At 43.3% G+C, this 13,906-nt stretch overlaps 1 protein-coding gene across 5 annotated transcripts in view; it reads left to right on the top strand.

Moving 5' to 3' along the window:
- The window catches only part of rasal2 (RAS protein activator like 2), a 114,825-nt gene that overhangs the window by 83,749 nt on the left and 17,170 nt on the right, over positions 1–13,906 (top strand). For all 5 annotated transcript variants that reach the window (XM_049599510.1, XM_049599508.1, XM_049599507.1 and 2 more), the window contains 6 exons: positions 2,222–2,375; positions 4,282–4,380; positions 7,203–7,757; positions 9,500–9,644; positions 12,136–12,280; positions 13,583–13,822. In XM_049599510.1, coding sequence (XP_049455467.1) covers positions 2,222–2,375; positions 4,282–4,380; positions 7,203–7,757; positions 9,500–9,644; positions 12,136–12,280; positions 13,583–13,822 — 1,338 coding nt within the window. The remainder of the gene's footprint in view (positions 1–2,221; positions 2,376–4,281; positions 4,381–7,202; positions 7,758–9,499; positions 9,645–12,135; positions 12,281–13,582; positions 13,823–13,906) is intronic.

The raw sequence follows: 13,906 nt of genomic DNA, 5'->3' as shown, positions 1-13,906 counted from the left end.
GGAGAAACGGCGCATCAGGTCACAGATGCTATCATACTTTTTATTTTACGTTGTCTGTGTGTTTGGAAACGTATTTTGTATTGATTTATTCTTGCATTGGAAACTAGCTGTTAGAGCGGCTGCCAATAATGTGTTAACATTAGGGTTATTTTATGTCTATTTCTCACCGTGTATCACCTGCATCAACACCACATCCATGGGGCTGCCATTGTTGTTTAGAGGAGTAAGGTCATTGGTTTAGAGTTTAGAGGGCTGTGTGACATCAGAAAGCGTAACTGGGAGTACATCGATCTGGTACCAGTTCACGGGTGGTAAGTTACAGGTTTGACTGCTGTTCCAGTGCACTGTCACGGGTAGAAGGTTGTAAAAACACGAGTTACAGGTGCCTGGAACGCACCATTAGTTATACAATGTAAAATGCCATAGGCTTGTGCTAATAACGTTAGCATGTTGTATTTGTTTGGAAAACGTGTTTAGTATAAGACAGTTGTTTTGTCAGTGAGCTGTAATGGAGCCAAATTTTCTAACATTACCTTTGTTAAATGTTGCTGTTGTCCCTGGCTTCATATGAGTAGAGGAGAAGTCTGCTAGCTGCTAGGCTAATTTATACAATGTAAGAAGCCATAGGCTTGTGCTAATAACGTTAGCATGTTGTATTTGTGGGGAAAATGTGTCCAGATAAAGACAAGTGTTTGTCTGTGAATGCTGTGAGTTATAGTGAAGCTGGTTTGTGTTCTTGTGTACCCTGTCTCTGTATTTCATTTCATCACAGTCTATTTTTATAAAACTGGTTGTGACGTCTCAAATGTAGCTTTGACTTGCAGCTGAAAACATGTCACCTATTTCGTGAAAATATTAAGATATATAGTCAGGCTGTCAGTACAGAGAGATGAATTTCCCGACCCAAGAGTCAGTTAGTCGGTCACTCAGTTTGTGTCTGAACACCTGGTTGAGTGTGGCTGCTAGCGTTAGCATCAGAGGCTGTGCTAGCTTGGACCTCCTGGTTTGCCACTAAACGCTTTGTGTTGAGGTGATACAGTATTTTAGACTTCAGTTCTCCGATGGTACGAAAGTTCCTTCCTGCAGAGGTCAGTGCTCCTGTCAACAGTTCCATCTGTTTTTCAAACGTAAATGTTCCGTTCACGGGGCCGAGCAGCGTCGTCTCGTCTGCCTCCATCATGTCACAAAGACACTGTGGCCCTCAGTGACACACCGGGTCAAAGGGCACCACAGAACATGATTAATCAGCGTTTATTTTTTTAACACTGTATTTTTTCTGTGATTAATTAATTGAAATGAAGGTGTAGTGTCTACATTTAAAAATCTTTTGGATCAGAATGTTTTGTGTTTTTATTTTGTAAAATCTGATGAAGAAACGTCAGATATTTTTTTTTCAATCGCACAGTTTGAGTACATTCATCAATAATTCTGGTTCATTGACTTCCACCAGCTTTTAAATCTGAAGTTCATTCACAGACTGAGGAGTTTGATGTAAAATCAACGTTTGGTGTCCGTCAGCCTTTTCCTGCTTTATTTTGTAAAGTTTCTTCTTCTGCTGCTGAAAAAGCTGCAGTCGTTCCGTTGACCTCGTCTCATTAACCCCTGACAGCGCCGTCTGCCCCCCCCCCCCTCGAGACCTCTCTGTAGTTAAACACCTGCCTTGCTCCTCGCTGCGTCACGCTCTGCTGCCTAGCTCCTGCTCGCTCTGGGAGAGGCTGTTGCTGTGGAAACGCTCCCGGAGGCCTGATGCGATTGGCCCGTCCCAGGACCTTGTTTACCAGCTGCTGGACTATGGGGAAGCTTCATAAAGGCGGCGACGCTCTGCTCGGAGGCGCTGGTGGCGAACAGAGCTGCTGTTGTCTGTGTGGAGGGTCGAGGTGGGCGGACGGTGGGAGCAGAGGGGGAGGAGGAGGAGGTGGAAAAGGAGGAGGAGGAGGAGGAGGGATGCTCTGGGGAACTCCCCTCACCTGGCTCTGTGGTTGTTTTTCGTAGGTATTCCTGCTCTCCTGCCTCGCTGTGGGCAGCAGGCGGCTGTGGTGGCGAGCTCAAACACTCAGAGGGAGTTTGATGAATCTCGTGGCGTTGTCATGGTATCAGAGAACTGCGCGGTGCTCAGCGGCGCCCCCTGGCAGCGTTGTTTTATTCTCAAACATCCTCAGGAGCTTAGGACCTGAACCTGCCTCACATTCATCTCTGTTTCCATGTTCCTCTTGTCTTCCAGATCTCGCGGGCTCCCCAAGCTGAAGGAGTCGACCTCCCATGAGTCTTTGCTGAGCCCGGGCAGCGCGGTGGAGGCTCTGGACCTCAGCATGGAGGAGGACGTGTTCATCAAACCTCTGCACAGCAGCATCCTGGGACAGGAGTTCTGCTTCGAGGTGAGGAGGACGGAAACGAATGAGTTCATACTGTGACATCACAGAGACTGTTTGTACCAAACTGAAAACCAGCCGAGGAGCGAGGTCAGGTTTTTATTTATTTTATTTATTGTCGTACGCACAGCGAGGACAGAGAGGCAGGGTTTAGGGTTAAACATTATGTATGTTTAAAAAAAGAAAATCACACAAGTACAGAAGGAGTCTGAAACATAAAGTAATGCAGAAGTTAAAGTATAAAGTTTGAAATAAAATGACATATATTTATGGCAGACAGTAATATTAAAGTGTAACGTAAGCAGGAGTGTAGTAAAATATATGTGTATTAAGAAGCAATAAATAAAATAAATCCATGAAATAGGAAGAAATCATCTTCAGTCTGAGGTGGAGAGAAACTAATGTTGTCAGTGAACAGAAAACACATAATGAGGACAATTATTACTGTAGTAATTAAACGGACCCCGACTGTCACTTGTCCACTGATTTCTTTTATTTTGTTCTCATAGACTCTCATCACTTTACTCATACATGTAAAACGACTGCTTTTTAATTGAGTTTTGAATTTAACAAACACAGACATTCCTTTTAACAACATATTTATGCTTCTGGTTTATGACAACCTACTTTCATTTAAGATGAAATGATAGAAATCACAACTCATGGAGGGTTCCACCCAAAGTCCAGCACCCTGAGACTGTACGAGTAGTGAAAACAAGGAGCATCCAAGAAAACATCAGGAAGATGTTCACTATGAGCCGCATCAGAAGTTGTGTCAAGTTGCTGCTGGAAAACTCAACATTTCCTTCTTTTGCTCCTAAATAATAAAAGTGTTTACATAACAAAATAACAGGGGACTTTTATTGTGAAGAATCTACAGGAAATGAAATGTGTTATTACGGCCAAGTGTAATAACACGGCAGGGAGGAAGAGTAAAAGCAGAAACAGCAGCAGTGAGATGATGATGATGATGATGAAGAGCTGCAGACAAACAGCTCACCTTCAACAGGTAAACTTCTTTACCTGCCCTGCTGTGGAAAAACACCTGCAGCAACAATTAGAAGGACTTGAGCCGTGGATCAGCCCGCTGCTTTACAGCGTCTTCACTCAAGACAAGTCGTCATCAGTTAAAGACACACCTTTAAGCAGGTAGCCCTGTTGTCATGGAGACGCAAATCCCTGCTGTGCTGGATTGACGGCCCAAACCAAACCAAACCAAACCAAACCAAACCAGCCCATGGCTGTTGAAAAGGGGTAATAGTGGCAGGATGTAAGATACAAGCAGGGACATCACACACCGAGAGACACGACCAAGTGGACACAGATCCTGTGGGACTTCAAGTTCCAAGCAGCTGCTAACCAACCAGACACAGCGGCTGTAGACGAGGAGCAGAGCAGGGCCATCGATGTAGATGTGGAAATCCCAGCTGACAGCAACATCAGGAAGAAAGAGCCTTTCTCTAACCTCAGTCTTTGAGTAAACTCCTCATCATCACCTAAAGCCCCGTCTCCTCCAAACCCTCTGAGTCCAGTCCCTTTGGAACGAGCAGCAACCCTTCAGACATGGTGCCTAGACCGCTCCGTCCAGCACTCGCTGTATTTCCTCATCAGCGGTGACACAGATGACAACAGATCCTCCCACATATGAAACTCAAATTTAAGGAGAGGGGGAAAAAGATGTAAACATGTATGCGTGTATGAGTTAAACCGGAATATGATAGGACATAAATAAACAGCACATCACACACAGCTGAACCAATCAGGATGGGTCAGTCAGAGTCTCTGTACGAAGGAATATGAGGGTTTCCAAAGTCTCAGAGAAACAGTTTATACATTTCTGTGACCTCACTTCCTTCATGTGATGAATGTAATGATGTCACGTTGTCGTCTCTTTCTCTCTCCCACCTGTCAGGTGACGTACTCGGGTGGCAGCAAGTGTTTCAGCTGCACTTCGGCCTCAGAGAGAGACAAGTGGATGGAGAACCTGAGGAGAACCATTCAGCCCAACAAGGTCTCACACACACACACACACACACACACTCTTTAAGAGCTACTTCCAGGACGCCGCCGTCCTCGCCTGACATCGAGCCGAGTTTTAAAGTCCTCCCGGTCACGAGCCTCCTCTTTACAGACACGTCAGATTTTTACAAGTCCCGCTTTGTTTTTTGGCAGGTTTTCTCACGCAGTACAAATGTGTTACTCTCGCCTGTTGTATTTATAATATTTCTGCACACTGGGGTCCATAAACAGACCTGGAGTTACATAAATCGGGTCTGACTGGAGAGCTGGGACTCTCGTGGATTCAGTGAGCCCACTTCTACTCATGTGTGATGATGGGAGCTCTCATAGCAGCCGTTTCATTGGAGTGAAACAGACATCACTGTATAAAATGACCTACAGTGACCTCCAGGATTATGACAGCCTCATGAAACTCTACAGCCACAAACCAGAGACCTCGAACACTCAGAGGATGTTTGGCTGTCATAGGCATATCCTCCAAATGTCCAAATGAGTTTTTGAAACCAAATCACAGCATGGATTTTTAAAGTCTTGGTGTCTCAGTGTGATGTTTTGGAGGGAATTTTTTTTAAACTTTTTTTTTTTAAAACTTTTTTTCAGTTCTCAAGTGTTTAAACATGCTTAAATTTAGCACCAAATCTGTGTAACAAATGGCATCAACCCAAAAACTCCTGCAGCAGCTTTTGAGACACAACTTATCACGGGCATGTCCATCATACACTTTCATTATGAAGTTCTAAGCCCTGATTCACTCTAAACTTTCAGTCTTTGAGCAGACAGCTCACACACACAGTGTTTCTGACTATAAAAACTTGACACACAGCACTGAGCTGCATCTCTAATTAATCTTTAGGTTTCCAGCTTTCTCATGATGTAAACCACCTCCATGAGGCATCTACTGTCCACCTGTTGTCCCCATAAAGATCCTGTTCCCTCTAAGAGAGACGAACGTTACAGCTGACAAAATACACCTGCTAATTAAATCCATGCTCTACTTTATAACCACAGTGGGTTTGTTAAAGTGAGCGACTCGGACATAATTCATAAAATACATGTAGCGTAAATTGCTTCTCTAACTGTGAATGTTGTATTGGCAGTGTTAGAAAAAGTTCTTTTTCTGAAGTAGAGCTGCTAATATCACACACTGGGCCCGGTATAATGCTCAGGACTAGAGATGCTCCGATTTATCAGCTGATATTGTCCTTGTTGACTGCCACCAACCTGTTGGCAAACAAGATTCACATTCACTGATGTCAGTGTTTGATGTTCTTCTGTAGTGTGACATTAAAGCCCCGTTTCCACCGAGCAGTTCAGTTCAGTTCAGTTCAGTTCAGTTCAGTGTTTCTGTCTCCACAGTGAAAGTTGTGGATGGTCCCAACAGCAGCGTTCCTTAGCGTCCCCATGTTTGGTCCCCCCTCTGTTGGGGTACCTAGCACACAGATCTGGTCCTAAAAGGTGGAGCTAGAAACCCTGCAGTCTGATTGGTCAGTAGAGGACGCTCACTCTGGTTTTATGTAACCTCTGTTCATACATCAGTAAACTACAGCTATAAAATGAAAGAGAAAAAAATAACTTCATTCACTGGGCCGACTGCCGGCAACTTTTAAGGTGGAACGTTAACTTGTAATGTTACTCAATGCATGAGTTGATGACGTGAATCCATCAGCACACCTTAAATTTCACTGTGACAACTTTGACCATCACTTTAGTTTTTATATGACACACACTTTTAGTAATGACTTTAAAAATATAGATTCATTTGGAGCGGATTATGTGAAGGTCATATATTCTAATCCTCACTTCCTGTGGGCTACAGCAACACTAAACCCCTGAGCTTGCCTGAGAAGGACTAAATGCACAAAGCTGCTATTTTGAAATATCCCATGGAGAGAGACTCTCACTGCAGCCTGTTCTATTTTGTTGTGAAAATGTGGGCGTGCAGCCTCGTTCTGTGGACGATAAACCAGGTGCAGACTTCCATCTGTGTCACCGCTGGTGAGGAAATACAGCGAGTGCTGGACGGAGCAGTGAGTGACAACAACCCCGCCCACATTTAAGAGGACTGTCTGAACACACCCAGGGTCTAGGTACCATGTCTGAAGGCTTACTGCTGGTTCCACAGGTGCTGGACTGAAAGGGTTTGGTGGAGACTGGGCTTAATTTTGTGCAGGCTAGAAGCAGGGCTCCAGACTGACAGCCACAGACTTAGTGATCTCACTGTTGTGTGGTGAGATGGAGGAGGAGCGCTGGTTAACATTGTAACAGAAACTAAATCAATACCAACATAAAAACATCAGTCGGCCATATTGTTATTTTAAACATTGGTATTGGAATCGGACCAGAATTTCAAAATCAGTGCATCCCTACTCAGGACTCAAGAAGCGCACTGTTGAGTGTGAAGATCAACTTCATTATGTGTCACCAGTTAAAAACAGTACAGAAGACACACACATCCCAACGTCCAGTGCGTGTCTGGCAAAGTAGAAAACAAATAAGTCCACACACCAAGCAGCTGCAGGGTGATGTTTCGAGCCCACAGCTGAGGAGCCTGAGGAAGAGCCGTGGGCTTGAAACGTCACCCTGCAGCAAAATCCTTCTCAACAGCTGCTTGGTGTGTGGACTTATTTGTTTTCTACTTTTTAGCGAAGTCAAAATTGTTTGACAGACGGGCCGAACAAAAAAACAAGATAATGAGTTAAAAACTGTGCAATAATTAAAGTGTTGTTTGGGTGAAGAATTAAGAAGTCAAACCTGCGTCTTGTTCAGGTCGTTCTTCTTCAAGATGTTTTAACGGAGGGTTGTTTGTGTTTCCAGGACAACTGTCGGCGGGCGGAGAACCTGCTGCGCCTGTGGATCATCGAAGCCAAAGACCTGCCGCCTAAGAAGAAGTATTTCTGCGAGCTGTGTCTGGACGACGTCCTGTACGCCCGAACCACCAGCAAAACCCGCCACGACAGCCTGTTCTGGGGCGAGTACTTCGACTTCTCCAGCCTGCCCGCCATGCACAGCATCACCGTGCACATCTACCGCGACGTGGACAAGAAGAAGAAGAAGGACAAGAACAACTACGTGGGCCTGGTGAACATCCCCGTGTCGGGCGTGACGGGCCGGCAGTTTGTGGAGAAGTGGTACCCAGTCAGCACGCCCACCACCAGCAAGACCAAAGGAGGGGGGCCGTCGATCCGCATCAAGTCTCGCTTCCAGACCATCTCCATCCTGCCCATGGAGCAGTACAAGGAGTTCGCTGAGTTCGTCACCAACAACTACACCATGCTGTGCTCTGTGCTGGAGCCCGTCATCAGCGTCAAGAACAAGGAGGAGATGGCCTGCGCGCTCGTCCACATCCTGCAGAGCACCGGGAGGGCAAAGGTCAGAGTCCAACAGCCAATCAGCAGCCTCCATTTAGACGAGTAGTTCCACGCTGTGGAGGGAAATACTCTTATTTACTGTCAGAGACAGATAATCAGCGCTCTCATATCTGTAGTGTAAAAGCCTTCGCACACTGAGTCTGTTTCCTCCAAAATTGTCACGTCTAAAAAATACGACTTCACGTTGTGTTTGTCACGTTCGCACACTGAGTCAGAAACTTTCATCCGTCATTAAAGTTTTTGCAACAGGTTCCATTTTCTGTGTTTTCCGATTCGTCAGAGCCTTTAGAGACGTTTGACCAGGAGTCAGTGAGGGAAATGTCTCTTTTAATTTTGTCATGTTTTGTGAATTTTCACAACGAATAGAACAATTGAACGCATCAGAATCAGTGTGTGATGTTTCTGTGCGCAACGATTTGTTTTTTCAGATAGCTTAGCATAAAGCAGCTAGCCTGACTGTCAGAAAGTAAAGAAAAATCTGCTTCATATTTAACAGTGGTGTCAGACTTGTCATCTGACTCTCAGCAATAAGAGCTTATTGTTTACTTAATGCGTAAGAAATATTTTCCTGGCTTTGATTAATCTCAAAATTGCTGTGCTTAATTAAAGATTCAACTGTGTATATGAATTGGGGCTGCAACTAAAGGTTGCAGATGGTAATTAACTTAAAAATACAGGGTGACAGACTTCTGAATTGACTGTAGGTTGTAGGGCAGCAAAGTTTTGTCACCATTCAGTGGATGTGCTGAAAAACTTTCAGCTGTGTCGGACACACTGATGATTTATTATGATTTTTAGAAGTTTGGATGTGAAATTTAGATTTAATGTAATAGGCCACGCCCCCTTTAAGCAATCATTTTCAAATGTGCATCGACTGAGACGTGACCCTAGATGATGCAAACCAGGGTTTGTACAAATATCTTTGGCTGATTATGAGATATCAACGTTTGGCATGTGTAGCGCCCCCTATTGGTCGATTTGAATCAAACTTTCAGGGTGTGATTCAGATACTTCTGGAGACATTTCCTTCAAGTTTTGTGACAAGTGGCCTTTCAAAACAGAATTTCTTGGAACCCTAATTATAGCGCCCCCATCTGGCCTGTTGGCATTATATTGTTTGAGCAGCATTTGCACACAACTTCCAGTCATTGGTGAAAATGTCACGTCTCCACGATGTAACATCTCACAGGATTTTGTGAAAACAATAATAATGACAATACATTTTTTGGGCTTTAACCCCTAAAAATGATGATGATGATGATGATGTGGTCTGTGCCAGACAAGCACGTCCTCTTTCATCTGAAATATGATTATCAGGCCCACTGTGCTTTATTAATAATGAAATATTGTGACAACATTTTACCTTCATGAAAAACTTTTTTCAATTTGGATATTTCACATGAAAATATTGTGATTTTGACTATTTGAATAAATTGTTCAGCTCTGGTGAGACGTTGAGGTCCAGAAGATTCTGACAGATCACAGACCTACTTGTAGTTCAGGTCCCAAATATCCAAAATATTTGTTAACAAAATCCATCTATAAAAACCTTACAGTGAGGAGACATGATGTCATCCAGAGCAACAGGGTCAGCCCCGCCCCCTCTCGTCTCCGCTGACATGTCTCCAGATTTCTGTAGACGTATTTTGGAAATGAAACACTGATGAAATCACTTTCCACATTATGAGTGATCACTGACATCACTCACTGTCTCCTCCTCCTCCTCCTCTTCCTCCTGTCCAGGACTTCCTGACAGACTTGGTGATGTCAGAGGTGGACCGCTGTGCTGACCACGACGTCCTGATCTTCAGGGAGAACACGTTGGCCACCAAAGCCATCGAGGAATATCTGAAGCTGGTGGGACAGAAATATCTGCACGACGCACTCGGTGAGTCTCAGCTCACACACACACACACACACACACACACACACACACACACCTGAACACACACCTGTAAGCAGGTTTAGATGACGGCAGAACTCGTGGCTGGAGGCGTTACGTTTTCTGGTTGTCAGTCCATCCCTTCTTTTCTTGTGATTGCGATATCTCAAGAACCTCGTAGGGAATTTCTTCAAATTTGGCACAAACGTCCACTTGGACTCAATTATGAGTTTTATTAGATTTGGTTGCCAAACGTCAAGGTCACTGTGACCTCTCGTCTGTATCATTCTCATGAAAGCAATAACTCAAGAAGGCCTTGAGGGAATTTCCCTAAATTTGGCACAAACGTCCACTTGGGTAAAAGGTTGAACTGATAAGAATTTGGTGGTCAAAGGTCACTCTGACCTCATAAAACACGTTTTTGGCCATAACTCAAGAATTGAAATGCTAAATATGACAAAACTTGACACAAATGTCTGACAGGATAAAATAATGAAGTGATGACATTTTATATCCAAAAGGTCAAAGGTCAGCTTGACTGTGACAAGCCGGTAATTCTAGTTTAAACTTAAAGTGAACGTAACGATGTGTAAAACTAGAATAACAATGGAAGTAAAAATAGAAACTTTATCAGAGGAATTATGGACAGAGTGACTCGAGCTGAAACCAAAATGTTTTTATTTCTTGTTGTGGAAAAATGTTAATTTATGTGTAATTTTATAAATTAATTTCAGACAGTTCGTGACAAATATCAGTAAAGCCCCCAGCTGCAGTGTGACTTTGTCCAGATTCTCATTTAAAAATATTGTGATGTTTGATTTTATAAATATTTTTCAGAAGAATGAGCAGGCAGAGTTCACAGCGTGTCAGCAGCATCACGTCGATCCTAAATTAGATCAGAAGTCTTCAAAACACATTTTTTTATGATTTTTATGGACCGCTGAATGCTAAAATTAGAAATCATTATGTCTCCACTCTGCTGCATCATCTTCACCCTCCTCCTCCTCCTCGGAGTGATTCTGCTCAGTTAGCATGTTGTGAAACATTTCAGAGACGCTGTGAAGAGACCTAAAATAGTTCTTAAGAAGAAACTGTCAGAGACCCACGAGACCTGCTGTCATCACAAACCAGGAAACATCAGACTCATCACGTCGGCTCTCAGAGCTTTATTATTAGCAGGAAAACTTCAGTCGAAAACACCAATATTTTCACCCTCGTTAATATATTTATAGGTTCACATCTGGAAATAGATAACTTCTGACTTCCTGCGGTGCGTTAGGTAACACGAGTTCCTCCACTGAGGTCTTTTATTGTGACAGTTTTTATCGTACATGTTGAGCAGCTGCGTTATTTTCATCTGACGTTCAACAAACACTCACCCGTGATTCGTGTCGTTCTGCTGCGTCACCTGCTGATCAGACACTCGGAGGGACTCGTTAAAGCTTAATGACGAGTCAAAACCTGCTTCAGTGTTCATGAGACTGCAGAAAACATGAACACTGAACATTGTCAAAATCAGTATTGGTTTGTGATCACACAGGTGTGTTTGAGTTTTTATTTGTCACATTGCCTGTGTTGTAAAAAGAGAAAATTAAAAAGTAAAGCAAATGAGTAGTAGGGGATTAATTCAAAGGTTAATGAATAAAGAAGCAAATTAAAACAAAAATAATGTTTTCACACATTCCATTAAATAATCTCCTCATTATACTAAATATTTTGGTAGATTTAAATTTATTCATCCAGTCATTTATTTATATTTTATATTATACTTTTTAGCACATTAGCTAACGTTAGCTTCCATAGCAAAACAAACAAGTGTGGTCCTCCTTTGTAAGATTGGCTTCCTGTGACATCATCCATCCACTGAGTGAGAGCATACGGGTCGGCCAGTCTGGTCCCGTTGCTCAGTGTTTACTTATTCAAGTAACACTGGCGGTCCCGGAGAGTGAGTGACCTGACATGGTGCGTTGGTAAATTCAGTCTGACGCTCTACACTAAAATGAGAGCCCTGTTGGTGGAAGAAACGCAGCGTTATATTTCTACATGAATGAACCAACGGTTAAGTTAATCACACATTCACTCCGCTCGGCGCTCTGCTGCTCCGTCTCCACAGACAGAGTGTCCAGAGTGCGCTCTGCCACTCTGAGAGTGCGCTGCTCTGGATAACCCAACGCTACATTCAGACAGCGCTCCCTATTTATCAACGCTCCAGTGTGTGTCAGAGTGCGCTCCCACACTCACAATGAGTGTTTCTGAACGCACCACTCACATCATCTTCCTGCATCGTCTAAAACAAGACAACACAACTTGTTAGCTAGCGCTAGCTAATGTCTGTGGAGAACTGTTTGCCTCCAGCTAAGCCCCGCCCACCAAAAAACGTCACACTTAAGTCTCTATCAGTCAATCAAGAGGTCATTTAACTTAAAACTATCGTCACTGTGATTAGTTAAGTAACCATTAAGTGTGTGTGTGTGTGTGTGTGTGTGTGTGTCACCAGGTGAGTTCATCAAAGCTCTGTACGAGTCAGATGAGAACTGTGAGGTGGATCCCAGTCGATGCTCCAGCACTGAGTTGGCCGAACACCAGAGTAACCTGAAGATGTGCTGCGAGCTGGCTTTCTGCAAGATCATCAATTCCTACTGGTACCAGTACACACCCAGTACACACCCAATACACACCCAGTACACACGCACACCTGTAGTGCCACATAAACTCACTTAATAACTAAACCAGGAGCTACACAAAGAACAAACTCTAAAAAACATAAATTGGCCGTAACAGTCAAAATAATTTTAAAAACCAGCGCATTAAAACGGATTAGATAAATATAAATAAATAAAATATCTACTAACAAGAATATTTATTTGTTTATCGACTGATATATTGTAACATTTTCATCATGAATATATCTGCCTTACAAATCCAGTCAGACTGTAGTTGACAATGCCTCGATAATCACACCAGTATATAACATGTATGTACATGTGAAGGTTTTTCAAAAACAAAATATGATTTCAGACGTTCCTCTTTAATCCCAGTGTATTGTTTTATTTCCTCGTTAGTGTGCTGAAGCTTATTAATGTAAAGTTAAAGAAGTCGAGGAGCTCTGACGCCTGAATGTTTCATTAAAAAGAAACACAGCGACTCTGCCACCTGCTGTCAGAGAGATGCAACAACAGCACAGAGTCAGAATAAAGAGCCTCCAGTGTGCTGCTGAAGTGCTGACCTTCACCTTGCTCCGTTAACACGCTGCTCTGATTGGCTGAAACAGCCTCTGTCATATTAATCAGCTCGTCAGATAACTAACGAACACAGTAAATTATGCAGATTATTTTTCCCTGCAGCGTTTTTACTGCAGAGTGTTTATCAGTGAGTCCTTCACTCTGTCTGAGTCTCTGCAGCGACTGTCAGGAGACACATTTTAGGAAGTAGAGTACAATCTTTGGGCACAAACAGACCCAGAAAACTCAATCCCTTAAGTTTTTACCTTAAAATTCCATTAATGTGCTCACCAATAATAACGTAACTATGGTGTGATTTTAGAAGATACATTTATGAATTGCAGTATATTCAGGTATTTTTTTGACTTACAGTATAAGCGGATTTTAAAGGTTTTTAAGACAAAAAAAATCCCTTAAAATTGACCAATTTACATTAAAGCCATCCCTTAATTTATACCTGAGCCGACTGTAAGCTTTTGAAAATGAACGTTTAAATGTAGGAAAGACTTTAATGCTTTGTAGCCATATTTGGAGGCTTTTTGCCCTTAAATCTTGAAAACTCTCAATATATATTTTGTAATTTATTAATTCATTAAACCCACATTTGGGCTGAACTACTGAATTTGCACCAAAACCAAAAATGTCAGTAAATCTTCTCTGAAGCAGCACAAACCCGATCCTTCCTCCCTGCAGTGACGGCTGACACCCTTTCTGTCTCCGCAGTGTGTTTCCTCGGGAGCTGAAGGAGGTGTTTGCATCGTGGAAGCAGCAGTGTGTCGCTCGCGGCCACCAGCAGGACATCAGCAAGCGTCTGATCAGCGCTTCGTTGTTCCTGCGCTTCCTCTGCCCCGCCATCATGTCGCCGTCGCTCTTCAACCTGATGCAGGAGTATCCCGACGACCGGACGTCCCGGACGCTTACGCTCATCGCTAAAGTCATCCAGAACCTCGCCAACTTCACCAAGTGAGTGCGTGCTGATAAATTCACTACAAGCTTTTCTTTTTCAGAGGCGATGATTCAGGAGGGATTGTCAGGGTGTCGGTGTCA

The sequence above is a fragment of the Epinephelus fuscoguttatus genome, linkage group LG15, assembly GCF_011397635.1.
Source record: "Epinephelus fuscoguttatus linkage group LG15, E.fuscoguttatus.final_Chr_v1".
NCBI classification, from domain to species: domain Eukaryota; kingdom Metazoa; phylum Chordata; class Actinopteri; order Perciformes; family Serranidae; genus Epinephelus; species Epinephelus fuscoguttatus.
Note: the sequence above shows the minus strand (reverse complement) of the source record. Positions and strands in the feature narration are given on the sequence as shown.